At 36.9% G+C, this 23,490-nt stretch overlaps 1 protein-coding gene across 1 annotated transcript in view; it reads right to left on the bottom strand.

Annotated features, from left to right (window-relative positions):
* DPYD (dihydropyrimidine dehydrogenase) overlaps positions 1-23,490 on the bottom strand; it is a 340,058-nt gene that overhangs the window by 120,248 nt on the left and 196,320 nt on the right. Inside the window, exon 14 of the mRNA XM_084290947.1 lies at positions 11,001-11,165. Coding sequence (XP_084147073.1) covers positions 11,001-11,165 — 165 coding nt within the window. The remainder of the gene's footprint in view (positions 1-11,000; positions 11,166-23,490) is intronic.

Below are 23,490 nucleotides of genomic sequence, written 5' to 3'. Positions count from 1 at the left end.
TGAAGAGCTGGCTCCAGCTGTGGTGGCTTCAAGCATGTGCCTCTGCCTTTCTTGTCTGAGCTAGAACATGTCTGCTCAGAGCTAACTCTCCTACTGTCAGTGCAGTTCCTAACAGTGAAATAAACTCTTTACTTGCTCCTGAACAAAAATAAATTGTTTGATGGTATAACTGCATCTACGCTAGGGTTCTGCCAGGACAGTAGCTAGATGTGATTTTATTTTTAGTAATCCTAGCCTACATAAGTATGTGAGCAAGACTTTTAAATATAGACCTAGCCTTCATATTTTTCTTTATTAGAGCTCTAACAGAATGCCTAAAATGCAAACCACATCACAGAAATTAAGGGCAGGATATGGTCCACAGGAACAGCATATATTTATTACTTTTATCAGGTATAAATTTGCTTTATAATTATTCTTGTAATATGCAGTACATGAAAGAGAAAAAGCAGAATTATCTAAATCACATATACTCAGTGCCTCATAAAAGACTAAAATCGTATCATAGCCAGTATAAATGAATGCCATAGCTACTATGCATTTTAAAAGATCAAATTTTGTAATTTACCCAATTGCCTATGACAAACATGAAATGGAAACTGGGAGAAGTACTTGGGGGAGGGGAATAATTGTTTTACACACGTAATAAGGCTAGCAGAATTTTGTCATTTTTACAAAGTTAAGGTTTAAATTTTGATGGATCCTTGACTGTTAACAATTTTAAACTGAAAAATTTTGTCATTTGGGGGTTTATTTTTTAACATTGCCAGAAGGTCATTTTCTCCCCATCCAATGGCAACTTCTACATCCTAATATTAAAACAGTAACTACCCAGAAAAGGGCATTTCCTAGGGAGTAATGACTGGCTGGGAGGAGTTGATGGCCCGAGGCACTGCCGAGGGCCATTAACCCTGGCCGGTTATTAATCGCCAGGAAATGCCCTGCACCAAGGTTGTTATTGCTATTTTAAGCACAGATTTGGGGGTGTGGGGAAATGGACATCTTAGTGTACAGATTTTTTTAACGCATGATGCAATTTCCTTTGTTGCAGTTTATGGAGGACATTTCTAGAAAGAATGACTGCTCTGCCCAATACCCAGCCGGATTTCACAGATCATTTTGCAGCACAACATTGTGCTCACAGTAGCTTACAAACCCCTAAAAACAGTTGAGGGTTTTAAGGGTCTTTCTGCTCTCTCTAAATAATAGTCTATGTAGAAAAATGAAAGAAAATACAAACCTTAATAAGATGAATAAAAATATACAACTCTTCTTGTCACTGTCAGCAGAATTACATTGTAGAAATATCTTTTTAATCACACCATCTTTATGTGTAGTGCATTTCCTTCATTGAGACTCCTGCTTAATGACCACTCACATTTCTCATCTAAAAGGAATTTTTAGCAATGGCAACAGCCAAAAAACAGCCTGAACCAGTTTCAGCTGATGCTAACCATTAAGAAGTTTGTCTTTTCCAATAATCAAGCAGATTGGGTCATTTTCTAGGAGATGGCTGGTGAAGTATTTCAGAAACTGCTTTAATTTTCTCCTAGTTCTTACCCTAAGGCTAAAGTTTTAAAGATGTGCTCATAGTCCTCACAAAATTGTGAAAATTGTTCTTTTCTTGCAGAGATCAATAACTCACTCTCCAAATCAAAGCGATATTCTTAGCGTACGTACAAATAGTCCTCTGCCGTACTGCACCACTTACTATTTGTCAAACCTTAGCTGTGAAAGTAAAACAAACAAAATAAGGCATGGCTTTATAACACACGGAGTAAGGAAGTACAGTTCTGCACTAGAGCAGTTTGACAGGTTTCTCAACAAAGCGGTCCTTTCCAAGTGCACAACACAAAAGAGCTTCTCACATTTCTCCTCAAGGTCCTAATTTGTCACCACAAACATGTACATTTGAATCATAGATTGATTGTCAGGATCTCACTGAATTTACCATGAGGTTATATTTTCAGTTACAAATTGCAGTTTCCTGAAGAAGACGTGTGCTTTCTTGAAATAAAATTCACTCAAACTGATGCTGGGAACGTCTTTCCACTTTGCCAGATTAATAACCATATTCTTAAAAAGATAATAACAATAATAAAAACTGAATACTGTGGCAGTTGGGGCCAACTGGTCTGACACATACTGCGTGACCAGAACCCCAAAATGCATGAACAGACATCGTTTCCATGTAAAACTTCAGCAGGCTTTCTTGTGTTTCTTTATGTGGAATTGTCTGTGGCGACCCTCTGGAAATGTAGCACTTCAAATCTTAGCAACTTGAAGACAGCACTTGAGTTACATAACCCTTAGTACACCACTTCAAACTAATTGCATTTTCATCTCAGCTTGAGTTTACATAATGTAGTTACAACAGGTTGTCAAACGCCATACAGGCCCAGGGATCCCAAGGCTGAGGCAGGACTGGGAGGTCAGAGCAGGCTTCTGACCCTGCAACTAACCACGCAACTTTAGGAATGGGTTTCACAGCTCAGCATCCCTTCTCTGACGCAGACCAGCAGCAGCTCTCCAGGGCAAGTTTTAAGTAATATTTCCCTAGAAAACTCTCCCAGCTTTTAAGAAATCTGTGGCACAGGAATTCCCTGAGCCAGAGGTGATGTACTCCATAGGCTTCTCCAAATAGTTTTTCCAGTGGGTTCTTTCTCAGCCTATGTATGCCTCTGGCACCAGCAGTGTGTTCTGTAAGAACACGTCCCACAGCCACAGTGGCATGTGGAGAGGTGTCCCCTGCCACTGACTTCCACCTGCCTCCCCTTCTGATGCCAATCCAGCTGCACCCTTGCTGAGACAGGGCAATCTGAACTGCAGACTATTCAAAATGTGTAAATAAAGTGAACCAATACTGTGGCATAATGATGGTTTTTGCTTGGCTGTCTTCCTTTCCTATAAATTCTATGTTTGATATGGTTTATTTCAATGTTATTGAGCATTAAGCTGAGATTTTCATAGTGCTCTCTACTGCAACCCTAGCATAGCTAGCTTTGAATCAATCATTGTATATATAAATTTAATACCGTTTTCTCCCACGTGCATCACTACATTTATCTTCATTTAATTTTATCTGGCAGTTCATTGGCCAGTCACTCGGTAGTGTAAGATCCTTTGCAATCCTTTGCAGTTCACATCTCATCTTCATCCCCCTATAATACCTACTATTAGCAGAAAAGTTCACATTTCTGAGATTCTCACTCTTTTCCAGATTGTTAATAAACATTTTAAACAGCACAGAATGCAGTACAGATCCCTAATGAATTTTACTGGAGCTCTCTGTCCACTGTGAAAATTAAGTATTTATTTCTTAACATCGTTTCCTGTCTTTAACTTGTTATTTATTCATGCAAATTTCTTTTGGCAACTTACTTTCTTTCAAATACTTCAGTGAGGGACCCTATCAAATGCTTTTGGAAGCCTAAGCTGACTTCATCAGCTGAGTCTCTTTTGATATTCTCAAAGAACTTCTTTTTAAGGCATGGCTTACTACAAAAGGGGTTCTTAGTATTCTCTCTCCCCAACTCCCTTTTATTATCATCATTTTCTTTTTTACTAATTCTCTTTCTTACAGGAGCATTTACCAGTTTGTATGCAAGGTCTGCAGACCCCCTGATCTCTCCTAAAAAGAGGTGCTATGCTGACCACCTACCAGTTCTCCACTATTTTTCAAGCCTCAAGCAGAGTTACTCTACCCAACAGTATTTTCAAACTCAGAAAGAAATGCTGATAATAGATGTACATTTTCCTGTATTTTCTCATTTCTTCACTAACACCTAAACATCAAGAACTTAAAATCTATAGCGCCACTTTCTGTAGTTCATCCTCATCACCATTAATATTTAAGTCATATGAGGTTTTAGTGTTTGTTATGACTTGTGGAAGAGCCTTTCTCAGAAAGCTTCCTTCCTTATAAGAAAATGTGGTCTCAAAAGCCCAATACATCAACATTTCTGTTGCTAGCTTCTGTTTTTGTTCACTTATTTTTGCAAATAGAAACTGCTGTGCCTACAGAAATGGATGGGTACCACTGGTGTAAACCCACTGAGTAAATCAGAGTTCTTGATGAATTCCTCCTCAGAGTGCACAGAGGAAAATGCATCCTGCTAGCTCACGAAGAGCTGAACTAGCATCAGGAGCAATGAGGACACCCTCAGGATACAGGTGAGTGAAAGCTCCCCTGGAATACGCTGAGGTGTATTTTTCAGCATGTCTGCTCTTCTTTATGGCAGCACTTTTCCACCCCTTTTCCAGGCAGCATCATCCTGCACTGTTTTTCATCCTCCCTTTTCCTTGTTTTGAAAGATGAAGAGGCAGTCATATGCTCCATGCTCTGAGGCCTCTTCTCTTCTATCCACCGCAGCAGTCACTGGACATTGAGAAGTCTTGGCCATTCTTGCACTCCATATTATCTAGGACCAAGTGGTTTAGCTCCTGGACAAGGTAACTAGTAGGAGTGCTTTACTGCAGGCTTGTTCTCCCTCTTCGGCTAGGATTTCCTCTGATGTTAAGGGACTCGGCCTGCTGCCAGTTTTCTGTAGTGAAAGGGATCTTTTCCATATGGTGAATTTAACAACTGCTGTGTGGGCTTTTTCACCTCCTACCAAGCATCCATGAAGGCTGGGTTTGGGAAGTTTAAGCTGCAGCAATAACAAGTTCTGGAGATTTTAAATGTAATTTGTGGATCTGAAATTGAGAACAGGGAACCCAGGTAGGTGCTCTGCACTGCTGGGCACTTCCATGATAGACAGTGGGCATGCTTCTGGGCAGCATGGCTTGTGGCTCCCTTCCTCTGTCCTTTCTAGTTGATGTGGATGCACACATCAGTAGGTATCTGGAATATAAAACGTGCTTTCCCTGTATGGAAAGCCATATCTATCTATACTAGCCCAAGAAATACCAGGCATATATGGAGAACAGCTGACTGACAATATGATCTTCATTTCTTCTGAACAGGACTTGCAAATACAAAGATGATGGTTCTGCTTTTCACCTTCTCTAATTACACATATTATAAATGCTATTACAAATACCAAAAACAAATGTTAAAATGAGCTATTACCTTATATAACCTGGCTACTAGCTCAAAATGTAAATACAGTGTACACTACACAACATCCCACAGACCTCTGAACACCCATCAGAAGTAAAAGCTATAATAATGCCTGCAAAAATATACAAAATATTCCTAATATACCTAGTAAGAAAGGCAAGCTTGACTTTTTTTTTTTTACAGTAGAGCTGTGATTTCTATGACTCCTCTATATCTAAAAAAGTTTTTTTGTTTGTTTGTTTTGTCTCAGAGAAAACCTACAGCAAAGATTTTTATTTTTTTTTCAGATATGTCATTCAATTCCTCCCAGTCACCAGATTACAAGGTCTACTGTTAGTGCAGACTGCGAGGGAAAAGCACAAAACATAAGCACAAAAATGTTATTCACGTTCTGTGGATTAAATCTACTATTAAAAGCAGAGTTGGTCCTATATATAAAGCTTGATATGTAGGATCCCACTTCAGGGATCACTTTGGTAAATTAATCAAACCTCTCCATGTAAAGCATCTAAATAACCACTATTGCTGTATGAAATATATTTCCATTCAACTTATAACTTCAGAAATATTTTTGAACACAGCTTTTTTCTTCCCTAAAGGTTATTTACAGGAACAAAGTAGTCATGTATGCCTGTTCAACTATATTTTCCTTGCTGGAACACCTTTTTTTCTCTTCTCTGTGTAGAGTTTAACTAAAAAAAAAAAAACAAAAACAAACCAACCAACCAACCAACTAACCAAACAAAAAAACTCAAAGAAAAAGCACTAGCTACTCTATTTCACACCTCTATGGACTCTATGGATTAAAAACAAAATATAATAAAATATTACTAATTACTCCAGGAGATTTTTTTTTTTTTTTTTTTTTTTGAGAATGCTACAAAGAAGCTGGTTATCAGCCTGGAATATAGTGATCTGCTGTTCTCTCTAACAGTCTAACATGGCTATTCCTGACAGGTGTTCCTGGGACATTCTGAACAAAATTGTTGAACAAAAATATATCTTTAACAGTTTCAGCCTTGAAAAGCTGCTCTCCACTGACTAACTGTCAGAAGGACTGTCAGCAACATTCTGCATGCAGCAGAACAAACAATAGGAAGACAAGATTTTTAAGCTTAGCTTTGGGGTCCTATTTAATGTTTCTAGCAGAACAGGTTTCTCAATTCAACACGTCACAACGCTGATATCTGAATTACAGAAGCGGTGTCACAGCTGACAATCTGGTATCTTACATAAGTTCCTTAGAATCATACAGCAGTCTGGACTCATTTGTGTTCACTAAGAAGGCCAAAAAGTTAATTTTAGGACTTCAGTATACAAATACAGCAATACTGGAAAATACTCAGTTTGGTATAATCAAAGATTCCGGTTATTCTTATAACAAATCTCTCAGACATTTGCTGGACTGCTGTCACACCTGTAGTGAATGACATTTCACATGCAATTTAAATATTTAGATTTTGAATTAATTTGCATATTTTTTGGTACCAATTACACTTTTGGAAAGGCAGCGAAAGACTACCTGGCAATTGTGCCCATCCCCGCATCACAGAACCCTCAGTTCACATTGTTCATCAGAGAATTGTTTTGCCACTTTCAGGCATTGCCCCCCTCAAGCATGTTTCTCCCCAGTGCAGATGCTGCAGAGGCTCCAGGGAAACAGGAAGCCTTAAAATCTTTGACTAGCTACTAGGTAGTGTAAATACAGACCTGCTTATGGGAGTGGAATAGGCATCTGTGTAAGGAGCTGATTTACCAACTCAAATGAGCAGGTTTAGCTATGATAAGCATAAGGTTTGGATGAGGACCAGCATTTAGAGTTTTTCTGAAAAAACAAAGTATTACCGGCACTATGTCCCATTCCCCTGAAATCACCAAAAATGACTCTCGTAACTTCCAGCTCCACTGTGCACACAGCTCCCGGTTTTACTGGCACACAAAGATATATTGCCATTACGGGTGTTCACAGTTCCCAGCACAGATAACAGCTACACCCTAGCTAATGTCAAATACATGAACACAAAATTTCAGCAGTATGTTCTCTTGCAAGGTTTTATGGTTTTCATTTCAACTTTCTCAGCCACTTTCTACTGATCATTATAGCTTGTAGACTTTTGCTAAAGTAAAAGTGAATTCTTCTTTTCTTCAGAGTTTTTATTCCTGATTATATCATGGGGGTGAAATCTACTTGGCCAAGCTAATATTTCCTAAGTAATTAGTTTTTTGAATACATGGTAAAATACCATTTTTTTTTAGCCAAATTTTGGCTGGAAAGTACACCAATTCACCATGTAGTCAGGTACCTCATTAGTAAACAGAATATGGAAGTACAACTACAGTGGCATTAGTATCAGTACTTTTGCTCCACTATCTAAAGCACTTCAAATATTTCATGTTAAAGCAGACAAATGCTCATCAACCATCCATGCAATGTCTGTTTTGAAACAAACAAACAAACAAACAAAACCCTACCCTTTCTAGCCCCCTCCCAAATTCTACTGCTGAGCAAAATATCCCTCTGGCAACTGTGTTAGCTGTTGCATCCCTCCCCAGCATCATGCCCACCCTCAGCCTACATGCTGTCGGGGGCAGAGAAGGCCTTGATGCTGTGCAAGCACTGCTCAGCACAAGCTGAAACACCAGTGCATTACCAACACTGCTTTGGTCACAAATCCACAACACAGCACCATATGTGCCACTATGAAGTTATTGATTTTCTTCTTGAGTTTTAGATTAACGCAGCACACAACAAATAACCTGTTACTTTACTGAGCAGGGATGCAAAATTTGCAAAGAAGTCAGCTTTATGCTAATTCAGAAAGGATATTTTCATATTACATTTAGGACCGTGAAATTAATAAAATAATTGTTCCAGTGTTTCTCACTGTTAAGTTCTCAGTCTCTAGCATTAAAGAACAAAACCAATACATTTTATGCTGATTAATAATTGAATAGAATGATAAATCCTATGGTATCAGATACTGTATGTGGTTATAAGAGAGAAAAATAGAAATACTTAATAGATGTATTAAGAAAAACTTAGTTAACCATGTAAGGAAGATGTTTGGAAATAACAAAGACAGACCAATATACAACAATATCAACCAATATAACAACCATATCTGGAAAAGTAAAAAGGACATAACAAATAGAAACAGACCAATTTCCTTCTCACTTTCACAGCTCTCTCTGACTGAAAGAATGTTTTCTGGGCATACAGGACAGCAGTGGACACTGTTTTTCACTGCCTCATTTGAAAATTTAGCAGTAAACAATGCTGAATAAAACCATATGTTTACAATGGTCTCAACCACATTGCTAACGTAGCACCTTACTGAAATAAATGAAGTACTAGAAGGAAAACAATCCCGTTTTCAACTGCAAATCATGAACAGAGAAGCACCCAACTTATACAAACAAACAAAAATCTTGGGCCTGTACTGTGAACACCACCTAATTCCTCATTGATTGTTTTTGTATGGAAAAAACAGTAGTAGTGATATTAAATTCACTTAAAAATAAAAAAAAAATAAAAATAAAAAAAGAAGTCAAGATGAAATAGCAAAGATTTTGATGGTACTTCACAAACAAGCCTACAAAATACAGTTCCTTTCTCCTCCTGCTTTGTCCTCTACTTGGACCCTTAAAATTCTTTAATTCACTACCCAGTGGCATCAATGCAAGTTTCTACTGGTGGCAGCTTTTTGCCCAGGTCCACTTGAACTGGATTCAGGGCCAGAGAAGAAGAGAAGCCTGGGAGAAGCTCCAGACAGAGGTGACTCTAAGCTGCAGGCAAGAATCAGGCCACCCACTAGCAGGGAGCACACAGTGCATCTGCACAAGTGAGATGCTCATTTCTGATTTATAGAGGCAAGGAGTCACAGGTATGTGACATTATCCACTGAGATGTGGGGGTGGTTCTCAAAACCCCTTTCAAAAATTACTTTAAATACTAGGCTTTATTAGGGGAATTTAGCATCCCCTTTTGTATTATAGTTTGTTTCTTCCAAATAGCATGTGATACAACACTGCTGTAGCACTGTCCTGTAGTGAGGTAGGTATTTAAATTTATAAAAGAAATTGGACATTAAAATGCTTGTATTACATAGCAAAAGTCATTATGTATCAATTATGATTTGTTTTTAATATTTACTGTAGCAAGGTTTCTTTGCTGTAGTCACTTATGTCCTCACCTCAGCTTTGCTTTTGTCTAAGCAGATGTCATTTTTTGCTTGTTAATTTAGCTCACCCAGACAGTTCTCAGAAACTGCTTTTAGTTTTAATAATCCCCTCCTGCCCCTCGACCACATCAAATGTAAAAGTCTTTCTAGAGGTGTGAACAGGATTTGGAGAAAAAAAAAATATATAAAATTCTGCAAGCTCTAATTACACAGAGTATTTCAAAATAAGCATCAAGAGACTTTTGCTAAGTGAACAACATTCTGTTTCCAGTTAGCAACAAATTTACCATTATAATAATGACACTTAGTCAAGTTCACAGACACGTATTAAAAATCCCCATGAGCAAAGGGAAGGTACAGTGCCGGGTGCTGCTTCCCCTGTGCCCACGCAGCATTACCAACCCCTAAGACACCACAGCAGCAGCCACAGCCAACGTGAGTAGCTGAATTCACATTCTCAAAGTAATAACTCACATAGGAAGGAATGAAGATATTCACCATGAGAACTACAGAAGAGTGGGACTTCTTCATCCCACATGAGGAGATAGGTCTCAGAAAATTCACATTTTCCTTTTGAAATTGTCACTAGGTCTTTCCCTCACAGCAGAGAACAGTTTAGACTCAAGCACAAAATACCGAGAGATTTTTGGTGAAGATTGCAATAGATCATTCCCAGAGCAGAAATGGCAACAGTCTGCCTGCCTGCAATATCCAGGACTTTGGTAAAGGATGTTAAAATCAGAGAATTAAAACATTATCTTTAGGTTCACGCTTGCATTATTATGAAGCCCAAACACAGTAAATAAAGTGACGTGAACCTCAGTAGTGAAATACACAGTCCATGTATAATGAAGTAGGACATTAAACATGCAGCATTTAGACTTTGCTATCAATAAAATGTGCTCAAGCACTTTTATAGTTCCAGATGTGTACACTGAAACTCCAGGAACAAGAAAAAATATCTGACTGTCTTCATGCCATAATACATTCAGGAATGTTCACTTATTTTGTTCATAGCTGAACTATGGAGGTAATAACTTCAAGACAGAAGATACCTAGGCTCTGGGATTTTGAGCTCTTTCTGTTCAAAATGATGATTGAAGTGAATTTTACTTTCCACCTTGTTGTTCTTATTCACTAGAACAGGAGCTGAAAACCACTTATGCCAGCTAGCTGGCGTCATTGCTCACAACTTTCATTATTACCTTCTAGACAGATATTCCCCATAGCCAAGAAGGTTCTAACAAAACTCTCTCACTGCAGCAAAGTTAACTTTAAGTCAATGTTCCTTCTTTTCTAGTAAAGGAGCCAATTACTTATGAGAATATCAGAAGTATCTTTCACATTTGGATTAAAAATGAAAAGAACAAAAATTCCTTTTATAATCAAATTCAATTAACAATGAAAATGAATACTATAGGTTTCATCTTTAAATATAATTTTGTATGCAAACTTATTCACAGAAGCACTGATAAGCATCCACACTAGAATCAACTCTTTCCTTAATATTATCTATTTGAATGTAAATATCAGCCTAACTAAAAATGATTGTTCTCTATTTGTGTAACAGTCATTTCACAGTATTTGCTGTCATAAAAATGATTTGGATGAGCTTTTCTGTTTTTCAATACCATACTCATGTCAGTAAGGAAACTGGCTTTCTGTTTAACAAACATTAAATAGATGAGCTTTTACAGACCTATAAGCTAGAGATTTTAAATAAGTATACTGCATCTTTATGATTTAGTGGTACTTACTTGGTTTGGAAAGTCAGCCTTCAATTCCGTAATGCTTCTACACCAATATGCTGCTGTTTTCTCGCTGATCAGTTCAATATTTAGAAAAGAGCCTTGGCCTGGGCCGTACAAGGGACCCGAAGTAATTCCACGCACAATCCTTGGAGAAACATTGGTCACAATATCCTGCAAAACAGTGAGACCTGTCAGAATGGCTTTGCAAAGTGAGGATGTGTATCAGTGAGGTCTATGACATAATAGAAACATACCTGAATCTGATGTTTTAAAAATTCTGTTAGCTACATTGGAGCAGAAAAATGTTTGCTCTGTGTGTGAAATGGTATGATAAATTATTTCAGCTATCAAGAACGTGACAATACATGACATCTATAAACTGCCATGCACAATATCATTCAGATAATGTTTTTGTGTTGGGTAGATGGGAAACAAAACTTTGTATAAATATCTGTGCAGGCCTCAGTCATATAACAGAATGCATGGGAACTATCATCCCCCAGAGAAGGTAAAAGGTTGTGTCCTGCATTAATAAGTGAAGTGCAAAGGGGTGCTGCCCTCCAGACTCTCTGATGAGAAGACAGAATCACAGGTCGAGTCTCTAGCAAACATATATCAGCATGTCAGACTTCACATATGAAATGATATGATAAAAAGAGATCAAAGTCAAAAAATAAGAGCAAAACCAGTTCAAATTAAGATCAGTACTGCAAACCACAACATTTCTGAAGGTCAGCATGAGGTTAGCAAACAATTTTGAAATAGACAGTAAACACATAAAATGTTGATTTGTTTAGTAGTCTTAATTAAGCTACAATGTCACCATATATATATTTACAAAGAACTGTAAATTCCAACATTATTTAAAACTAAAGAGAAACATAGATGGTAAAGTGTTCTTTTTGCCAATTTCCAATTAAAAATAATTTTGAGTAAAGGTCATTTATTTACAAATCTATCAGAATTATTTGTTTAAGTACCCCTCCTCACCATCTTGTCATTTTTAGTGAGATAACATGAACCTCCATTAGTATATAGCAATTAAGGTCAATTTACATATTTTAATTAAGAACCATCCCATATAAAACAATTAGGGTAATAGGCATACTAACTGGATTTCATAACATTTGGACGTTTTTCCAACTAGATAGACAGGAAACCTTAATTAGCATTAATTAGCACTGATCTGCATATGTTTGATAAGGCATACCCTTGCCACAAAAGATTATTTATTCTTGAATCTGCCAAATGTTACAGTTACAGAGGATAAAGGGACTTTTCTTCACACTGTATGTAAATTTGGGATAATCTTCATTTGTTTATAAAGTTGAATTACTTATTATACAGTAAATATGCACTAATATTTTATAGTGATAGATAATTATACGTCCATTCACATATGTAGAAATGATACAAAGTAATCTTCCCAGTTCATCTATTTTCAGACCTAATAGTAAATCTGGAACACTGACATCACAACTATCCTCAGTTTTCCTATAACAGTATTTTGCCTTCAACACAAAAGCTTCACCTCCCTCTCAACAGTTAAATTGTATTTTCAGAAAAAAAAATAATTTGGAACATTTTCTGAATTGATGCAAACCCAAGGCAAACAGCAAAGTACGCTCCCCTCACTCCAAAACAGATTACAAAAATTGGAGTTTATGCAGAAGAACCATTTACATCAGTTTGCTCTGCATTATCTTCTTGAGCACTACTTGCTCCTTGTAAACTGCATCAGTAGAGTTTGACTCCATCACAGAAAGGTATTCATACACACAGGCCAGTGCTACCGGATCATCTAGCATGAGAAAACATGTAAAGTCAATGACTTAAATGCTGGCAAATGACCTTATTCCTGCTAGCAAAGAGTGCATATAGTCATTTGCCAACAGGTACGAGTTATTCTGACCATGCTTTAGGCCACCATGAGCTTCTTTTTGCCGTGCCCCACTCAGTCAGAAGACATGTAGCTAAGGAAGAATGGCACTAAGCCCAAGCTAGCAGCTGCCTGTTGGTTTGTTGCAGGTGAGATGATTCCCACTTTGCAACTGGCTCGTGGATTTGCATATGCCAGACAATGCTTGGAGCCACCTATGGTACTGTTTGTTATCTTACTATGTGCATGTTTTGTTTTCTTCCAGTCTCCCTCTCAGTTTACTAAAGCTAAGAATTCAAAGATTGACATATTACAGCCTTGAAAAAAACTCTTGTGGGACACTGACAAAGCCTCGGCCTGCTTCCCTACAAAAACACTCTGAAGTTTCTGCATCTGTTTTGGGTCTCCAGGCAATTGCTTCTCTCTCTTAAGAACAGAGACCTCTGCTTAGACCCTATGACTGCTGTTGAATCCCCATGGCTTCAACACACTTTTTCCCAGAGCTCAGGCATTGCATTTTTTTTTTGGGGACGATTCATCTCTGCAGGGTCCCATGAAGTTGAATCAGGTAATGCACAGACTTTGCAAACTGTCTCAAAAGCAGTTACTTTTCACTTTAATGACCACAAGAGATGCACAGAGCCACACGAAACAGTAAACACACATACATCTATTTGCCTACATTCTTTACTCTTGAATTTTCTCAGAGATTTTGTGAGATTCTCTTTGGTGCTAAGGGACCTTTCCCTGCTGTCCCCTGCCAGCACACAGCTGCTCCTTCAATCAGCAGCTCCCACTGCCTCCCTACTGCCTCTGTCTCACAGGACCCCTCTGCTGCGTCCGTGCACCACTTTGTTATCTTTCCTGACCAAGCTGCTTCTGCTTCCAAAAATCCTTCCTGGCTTTGAAATCCAAACATTACCACCTGGCTCCTTTGTCTTGTATCCTCCCTAGAGGAATAGGCTGTCCTTATTTAAGATCCCATTACTCATTTGCCTCTACTAGCTCAGAGTGAGCTAGATGGAGAGAGTCTGTAATGACTGACACGCTGGCATCTCTCCTGTCTCTTGTTAGCACATGACAGCCCCAGACACAAGAAGACTCACAGTTCATGGAAACAAAATGGAATTTATAACTTATGTGATGATTCAAGGAATCTGTCTATGTACATACAGAATAAAATCATACCAGTGACAGAAAGGAAAATTGTCTGAGATAAGTGTGAAATACCCATACAAAACTTGCCTTACCACCATCTTCCTCTTCAGTCTCCTGCCACAGCTATGAAATCTAAGCAGGGAGAGAGTTAGGCAAGGGATCTCTTGGCTGGGCTTAGCCAACTTCATTTTCTTCAGTCTTTGAAGTGAATTTTAATTGATATCACAGGTTATTTTACTAAGATAGGAAGTCCTGCTGTTTGATCACTTCTAACTGGTTATCTCCAAAACAGGAGGTAAAGGCCAGAGCAGCTGGAATAGCTGCTGGTGTGCTCCAACACACCAGGGTTGTGACAGAGTATCTTCTGGTTTGAATAGCAATTTTCCCTGTTTATAGGAATGATGTGGCCAAATGCTGGTGCTCTTCATTCATTTTCCTTATTGAAACTTCAGGAAAACGCAGAAAATTTTCCCACACAACCCTTTTACTGTTGATATGTGCATAAAAGCTACCATGGAACTGATGCAGGAAGCTTGAGAGGGAACACTTCAGTGTATGAACATAAAAAAAAAAATGTAGACTTTAAAAAAGGCTGACTGCATCAAAGAAATGCCTCAACTGACTAATTGGTCTGGTCCCTGGATACAGGTAACAGTTCATGTCTGCATATAGGAATAGGAGTTTGTCTCCAAACTCCAAAACTCTTAGAGTAGCTCTTACCCAAGACAGAAGCAATAAACCATCCATGGGAAAATAGCACAAAGCTTTCACATACCATGAAGACCAAGGATAGAAGACTCTTAATATAAAGCAACCACGAGAGAAACAATTCTTATACCTGACCACACTAAAAGACAAAGCTACAGAGGAAAAATAAATAAATAAATAAATAAATATATATATATATAGGCAAAGATGAACAGAAATGGAAAATTAATTTGTTTCCTGGGGAAATTTTGCAAACTAAGGTAGATTTCAGGATCACAGAAACTGTATTCAGCATCAGATTCCAGCAAAACAATCTAGTTTTGGGGAGTTAATGCAAGCCGAGAGAAACAGTAACAGCAAATGGAATCAAGGGCCAACTGTGACTCATGAATATTTCAGTTACTGAATTACTTCTTTTGCCTCAAAAGCTGATTCCTCTCCCCAGGAGGGCACACCAAAAACATATCAATCCCTGAAATATTTCTAGCTCAGGATGTCTCCTAAGAAAGTTGTGTTACACACATAAAGTGCCACTATCTGCTGCTTTCAGAGTCCCCTTTTCTGCTTATGAACAAGTCTAGTTTTCTCATGACTTGAAACTGTGTAAATTTTCATTACACAAGTATTTTTATTCCTGTTGATTAATTAAAACACTAAGAAAGACCCAAGGCATTGATCAAGCCCCATTTGCTCTAATAATCCTTGAACTCTACAGTCAGATCTTCAAATTCCAAGTCTAATGGGCTGGGAGTTTTGAAACAACATCTTAAGATAAACTCTAAACACACAGATGCTTTCTAGAAGTTAACTGTAAATGAAGATGCAATTCAGGGTGTCAGCTCGTGTTTTAATATTCACTCTAAAACTTGTTTTACTTCACACTGTCCGCATTTTCAGTTAATGATTGCCACAGATTTCTGTATTGTCAAAACACAACCATGCTGAGAGAGAGAGAGAGACCTATATGTTTGGGCAGCAGGGACATTCTGAGTTTTAAGGGACCCAAAGGGATGTCAGGCACGGTGTTAGATCATGCGATAAGCACATTCATTGTGTGTTTCAGCTAAAGTGATCAGCTGAGAAATAATTCACATTGTGAATATTAACATTGGCATCTGTAGGCGTGGAAATTAATGACCCATACAAACGAATCAATCTATTCACCCCTCTCTCAGAGTTATTGTTTTAGGGGAACCAAGAAGACAGCTCTTCATTAGCAGGGTTCACATTTTTATTTCACAATCATCTCTCCTAGAAAATAAAAATAGAAAAAGTTTGGAGAAAAATGTGTGGAGATGTGAAGTGCAGTGGAATATAGTATAAAACATATCCCAAAAGGTATACCATGGCCTCATGCCAATTCAATGAATGTAGTTATATTAGGCAAATATAAGAAGAACCAAAAGTATAATTCAATATTATTTTTCATATCAAAGCTCTAATATGTTGCTATTGATTTGCAGATCTTGAAGCAGTCTTTCTCAACTATTTTTCCCAAAAATATCATAGCTAATGGTATTTTAATAAACATTTTAAATAATAAAGTTGCTTAAGAGAACAAATAGACATATATATTTGGGACATGGAATGAAAACTAGTTAATGATACCTTCAATATATTAACTTGTTATACAAGCATTCAGCCCTGAAGTACAATTCTGCAATGCAAGTATCCACAGTACAATCAAGCTTTTGAATAAGATTTTGGGATTTTTTTATAAATACATTTAATAACACTATACCAAGTACTAATGTGTTTTCTTCATTCTGGGAGGCTTCTGAGGCACAGAAGAGCTTGCTTCACACTGTTGGCCCCCAAAGTCAATGAAAGTCAGTGAATAGTTTGAATTAAGCTTTTTTAACTTTTACTTATTAAAACGGATAGGATTTAGTGACCTTTGTCAGTTTCTTTTCATTAATATGAGAAAAAGATTTAATACAGTGAGCAGATTACTACTTTTTACAAAGTTAATTTATTTGACCTTTCTTTATTCCAGGGAGTGAGGGCATTATACTTGCCAAGTAGAGTTATCTGTACAGTCCTGGGGTTACTACTCACTAAATGTCAGTATCAACACTGATATAGCCACAATGGCCTCATTGTGAAGAAGAGATCTAAATAAACACCTTGTTAAGGCAATTTTAGTCAAGGATCTCAATACAGCATATTTAACGTTAGCAGACAGTAAACTGCAATGTGAAAAAAAAAGCCCAAATGTAAATTTCTGCTTTACTATATTCGGTACACCTTCTTCATTATCTAAACAACAAAACATAGTAGCTGAAAATGCAGGTATTTAAGCAAATACTGCTGTACCTTTTTTCTCCAGGTTATCAAAGATCTATTTAAAAAGCTATAAAGATTTCAAAACTCAGTAGACATTAAATATTTTTAAAGCTCATTTTCTAAATGCTTTAATCAACCTCTCAACATCATTTCAGTTTTCCCTAATTACAGTAGAGCTCGATGTACAAAATCACCTATGTAAAAATATGGAGGAGAAGGAGATAGTGCCCTTTTCTGCCTAATATTGCAGCAGCTAAAGCATTCTGGAAATCTGGCTCACTGCTGTTTGCACACCCTCACAGATACAAATGGCATCACAGACTTATGTCCTCGTAATTCCCTGCCAACTCTCACTCAAGGTCTTGTGATGATTTGCCTCTTCTGTGACTCAGCTGTCTAGCCAGACTGTGTCTAGTATCACCCCTTCTGGAGTTTTAACCATCTACAAAAGGCAAATGAAACCTGAAGCAACAATACCACTTCATACAGCACTGTTCCTATACATCATTATGAGTTGTTCTTCACTTTCTCTCCTCCATCAGAGCTGTGAGACATGTGACATTTCCATAGGGTTCTTTTTTCTGAGACCAGAACAGGGACTTGCTCTCCTGAATGTCTCCATAGCTCAGAATTTCTCAAGCTGAGCTTGTCTGGCTCCTTCTAGCAGAAAGCTAAATACACTGCAAGCACCTCCACAAACAAATTCCACCCATTCCATCAGGTACAACCATGCAGATTCACAGAGCTCACTAACTTCCACAAAGACCTTATCAGCTAGTGTAGGATTTTTATGACATATTTCTAGACCTACTGGTTCATGGAGCAGGGCAGGTATATTTTTTTATGATTTCTGCCAATGGTGGTTAGATGTGGCAGCAGGCAAAGCACGCAAACCACCATGCTGTGCTGTTTTCCAGGTTATGTTGCACACAATGTCACCTGTTGAATTTCTAACACTTGTATTAACCATTTTAATTTACTTTGGACAGGGAACTGGCCAGAATTTACGCTTTCTGTACAAGTGCAAAATCTCAGCAAAGTCACTTCCTCACCCTCTCCTCCTCTTTCCCTGAGTGAATATTGGAGCATTTTTCTTTTTTATTTTTTAGAAACCCTGGAACTACCTTGACAGAAAACTAATCTCAGAACATCCCACCATGCAGAAACTGTTCTAATCTCTCCACCACCAGATATGAGAAATTTAGTACTATACAGACACCTCCTTTTATTTTTTTTATTGCTTTTGTGAGTAAAGACTAGACCTAGCCCTCTCTTTCCTCTTCATTGCTTTGCTTCTCCTCAAGACAGACAAGATATAATGATAAAATGACATAAAATAATTATTTTTCAAGTTCTTTCATCAAAATAAGAACTGTATTAAAAATCTATTATTTCCTCAGCCTTCCACAATCATTCACTCTGGCAATTTAAACCATGAGAGTACTGATCTCTCCACTAGTACAGAACAGATCTTGAAAAAGAACGGTGCTGTTATTTATAAGTTACACTTCTTCATCTTTTACTTACAAGATCTAATATGCTATAGAGGGAAGAGGTTACTTTAAAAAGTATTCTTGTCTTTTGATGGCTGTTTATCATGTGCTTGCAAAATAGAGTTAATTTGACTGGCCATTTTTTGTTTTTCTCTAAAGATGAAAGCACCCAAATACCGAAAGTCAGGAGTACAAAGAGTGCTTATAAATCTTCCTTAATATTCTACTCTATTTCTAGACTGAATAAGCAGAGTTATGCAAACTATTAAAAAAAAAAAAATAGACCATTACCTCATAAAAGTTTTTACAACATTAAACCATCCCATTTGTGTTTATTAAACCAATTTAACATTACAGCTCCAGCAAGCAAGCAAGCTTTCCAAATCAATAAGTTAGCACAGAAGAGTGCAGCCCCATAAGAGAAAAAGCACACGTCAGGATTTTGGAGAAAAACTGCTGAAGCACTCACATTGTATGAAAGACAAATGACAACTGGTTGGAGATTTAGTTACCATGTATTTAACATTCTTTGTATACTGTCTCATTAGTGTGTTAAGATGTAACCATAAGAATGCATGAGAAACTTCTAAATTTACACGTTTAACTTGATTTCTACCTAAGCTTTTACCACAGTTGCTTGCTCAGCACACCAACCTTCTTACTAAAACAGTTTTCAGACAGTAGGCCATCACAACCAATAACTTATGATCAAGTTAGCAAACACCAAAGCTTTTAAAATAATCTTCCTAGATCAGAATATAAGACAAGTAGTGTGTATTCTTCTCACCTTAGAAGTATCTTGGGACAATCCCACCCCCACTGGAAGTCAAGTAAGAATCATCTGCTGCCCTTGCTTAAAAAACAGCAGCCCCCCGAAGCTTTTGACATTCATACGTAATAGAGACTAGAGATTAGAAGTCTTACAAAAAAAACCCTAAAAACGAGAAAACAAACATCTGGAAGTGTATGTTTAATGTTTATACCAAATGTACAAATATATATTTTTGAGTTGAGATACATATTTTACAATAAAATGTTGTTTTGAATCTTTCTTCACAATTACTTTATTTTGAGAAGTTGTGCAAAAAGTATTTTTCATAATGCAAATCTTAAAAATTAACATTTAACTAACATTTAAAATAAAATTTCATATTTTTCTAATTTTTGACATATTTGCTTGTGGCTTTTAGATGTTAGAATGTAAAGACATTTGTACTATAATTACAAAAGATCATTTTTAAAATGTATTGTGTCCTACAGCACTTTGCCTTGACAAACAATTACTAGATATCACATTCAACAGAGTACAAAAAAGCAATCTTTATCACAAGGTCTTCGAACAAAAGATGCTTTCAAAGCAAATCCAAATTCTCATCAGCTTTATAGCAATTTCTTTGGGAGAAACAGAGAAGCAAGGGAGGGAGAGAAGAGAAAGAAAAAAAACCTGAAGGACATTTGAAAAATTTCTTGCTAATGTTCAATGTGAGCATACATTTTATCAGTTTTCTGATAAAGGTGTAATCAGTAGAACATGATTAAATTTCTACTGTCAAATTATATTGTGGTCAAAAACTACAACCATAGAAGAAGAGAGAGCTCTTCATCACAGCTGAAAGTTGTGTGAAAGTTGTATCTGTATTCGGCCACTCGCTTTTGTATCTGCTTTATTTTTATTTTTTTCAGTGTGATTTTTAGATCTCTGTGTATATAGAAAACTACCTAATCAATGAGTGGTTGCTTTAGCTGACTGATGAGAAAAAAGTTCAGTAATTGTCTCAATACATGTATTCATTTTTAAATGAGGACACAAAAAACATGGTTAAACTCCCAAGACTTCTGTGAGAAGCAGATTTCTCTCTCTTTTTTTTTTTTTTTTTTTTTTTTTTGGAAACAGATATCATTTCTTAAATATCACTTCTTGCCCACTGTTTGGAAACACATAGCATACAAGCTGTAGCAGAAGGGGGAAAAAAAAAAAAAAAGGAAAACAATCTTCATTTGACAAAGAAAAATCGAAATAAAAGAATGGCACAAAGTATGGCACAAAGCACAAAATAAGAACATCTAGTAGTAAGGTCTTTAGAAATTTTCCATCCACATCTTTTTGACTGATGAAGCAATTTCCCTAAAAAATCAAAATTTTCCTTGGCACAAATATTGGTTTGTCTGGAAAGTTTTTAGTTTTCCTTTAATTAAACAACCAAAGTTTTCACAATGCAGCATTTTATTTTGGACTGCACTCTGCACCTCCCTGCAGATAACCTCATGAAAAACATCCACTGATGAAGAAGTCAGCAGCAGATGGTCAACCCTGCTATTGCAATTGATGCACAAAATGCAAAATATCAAAATGCACCACCGCCTTTGGAACCTGAAGTAACCACAGCTCCAGGAATACATCTGCAACTATTTATTGTACAATAAGGACTGGGCTGGGATCTACTAAGAAACCTGATCTTTGAGAAATCATTGCTTCAGAGTCTATGAAGTGAGACAATTTGTAAGCAGCTCACAAATCCCATTCAAAATCAGACTGGAAAATATGGACGTTGAATCACCACATATTTCTGAATTAGAAAATTTACCTAATCAAAGCCAGGCCTCAAATTCAGCATAGATCTCATTTAGGATAACTGAGAAAAGAGTTTGAGAGCTATAGAAGATATTGTTAGTTGTATACAGAGCAAAATAACCAATTTGACCAATTAGTCAACTGAGTGTGGCTCAGGAGAGCAGACAAAGTTAACTCAAGGCAGAGCTACTTTTTTCGCACCATTTGCTAATTAGCCACATGCCCCCATCTTGACATGTATGGCTACATGGCTGCACTTTGTCCCAGCAGACTGGAGACGAATGAACACAAACATTAAGCTTTTCTGATTTAAAGTGTTATCAACATTCACTGCCTTGGATCTCTTCTGCTGTTCAGAGTCTCTATTACCTATCATTTCGCTAGAGGTTACCCTTACCTTACCATTTCCTCTCCTCAGAAACCTCCTCTGAGCCTTTTAGACTTGCAAGTTGACAATCTTACATCACCACATTCATTATTTAATAATGGCCCCTGACCTTAGTTTAACAAAAAGCCTCCAAAATTGCCTTCTCTTGCAGCTGCCACCATTCAAAATAACCAAATGTCATATTTTATTAAACGTAACTAATTGCGTGCTAGCCATTCTCATTAATATTGATGTCATCTGGGTGACAAAACTGGTAGAAAATGTAAGTCTTTGAAAAGCTATTTGAAACAAACTGAGATGCTTGAGACTATCTACAATTAAACAAAATGCTATAACATGGCAGCATGGATAACCCCAGAGGTACTAGGATAGGATGTCTTGAAACTATATAAAAACTCAGTCTTACTCTCCTACAAGTTATATCTTTGCTGTCAATGGAGTATTATTTGTATAGCTTGGATAAAGTACCTGATGAGATTTATTGAATAACTTAAACTCTACTGCAACTCACTTACATTCTCTAAAATATTGATATTTCTGGAAAATAACCCAGAGCAGATGCAGACTACAGTTTTTGATCTGTATCCTAAAGTGAAATGTCTGTTGTTTTCAAGGAGCATTGTGCAGTCACAAAGTTTGAAAGTTAATGCATATTAATTACAATACTCTAGTCCGGTTTACAATGCTGACCACTGGGATTCATTCTGGACAATTATTGAATGGTCCCATGAAATGGGAAGAAAAAGTCTGTTTGAAAACCAAGAGCCTAAGAAAATCATGCAGGAACCAACATAGGTCAATGAAAAGACACAGGAAAGAAGAAGAATTCCATGACATGTTTGCAGCAGCAGGGTTGGAAGAGTCACCAGAGGAGCTATGCTTACAACAATACAAATTAATTTTTTTCTTGTACTTTAGGAGGAGGCCAGAATAACATCCTTTTTCATACATCACACTGTTAGTATTAGGGAAAACAACTTAATATTGTTTAAACAATGTCTGATGTTGTTTTCCCTAATATTGTTTTGTACTTGCTAAACAAAACACCGTAAGGCAGTAGGGCAACATCACCAGGCTACAAGTTCCTAAAGGGATGAGCTACAAAACACGCCAACTAATGCCACACAATGAGATTTTCTAGCTAAAAAATAAAAATAAAATAAAAAAGTGAAAGTGGAAAAATCTCAGGTAGGCTCATAATTTAAAAAAAAATTATAATAAAATCCTTGACAGACACAACAAACAATGAGAAAAGCAATTCTTTAAAGTACACATCTGAGATTTTGCACTTAATGTATAGACAGAAATCAGACAAACAAAAAATCTACCACAGGAATTCTGATGTCTGCTAGTTAAGCATACAACTTCACTCCTGAAAAAAGCAAGGTGACTATCTATTTAAGAGAATATACTATAAGAATTAAACAACGCTCCTGTCAACAACTCCGGACACCAGTACCAAGCTCACTTATTGCCTAATTAAATGTTAACATGTCCACATCCAGTCTGTGATATAATTTTAATTACTGTTTTCTCATAGGGAAGTCATATAATCAATGTATTCATAACTGTTCCTAGAGGCTGTTTTGTAAAGCTCCATTAGTAAATTGTGAACCATCACTAAAATATTTTCTTCCAGATTGCTATAAGTAAATCAAGACTATTATATTCTCCTAGGAGGAGGGGAATAAATGATTCCCTTTGAGGATAGAAATACATGATTTCTTCAATAATAGAGAAAAAAAATCTTTTACGTACAATACTATTTAGAGAGTTGTTAAAATTCTTGCACAAAGAATCAACATTGGGGAGTTAAAGAACATTAGAGATATATTTAAATCTATGTATAGTCCAAAATATTTTTATTGCTGGATTAAGTAATTAAGAGGAGAATCACGTTACTCCCTTTAAGCATGTATTTAAATTATCTGCTGAGGATGAATTGCAAATATCAAGGTAAGACTTGAACATACCTGCAGCATTTTCTTTTTCCATTAGGATTAAGAATGCTT

This window comes from Netta rufina (assembly GCF_964035555.1).
Source record: "Netta rufina genome assembly, chromosome: 8".
NCBI classification, from domain to species: domain Eukaryota; kingdom Metazoa; phylum Chordata; class Aves; order Anseriformes; family Anatidae; genus Netta; species Netta rufina.
Note: the sequence above shows the minus strand (reverse complement) of the source record. Positions and strands in the feature narration are given on the sequence as shown.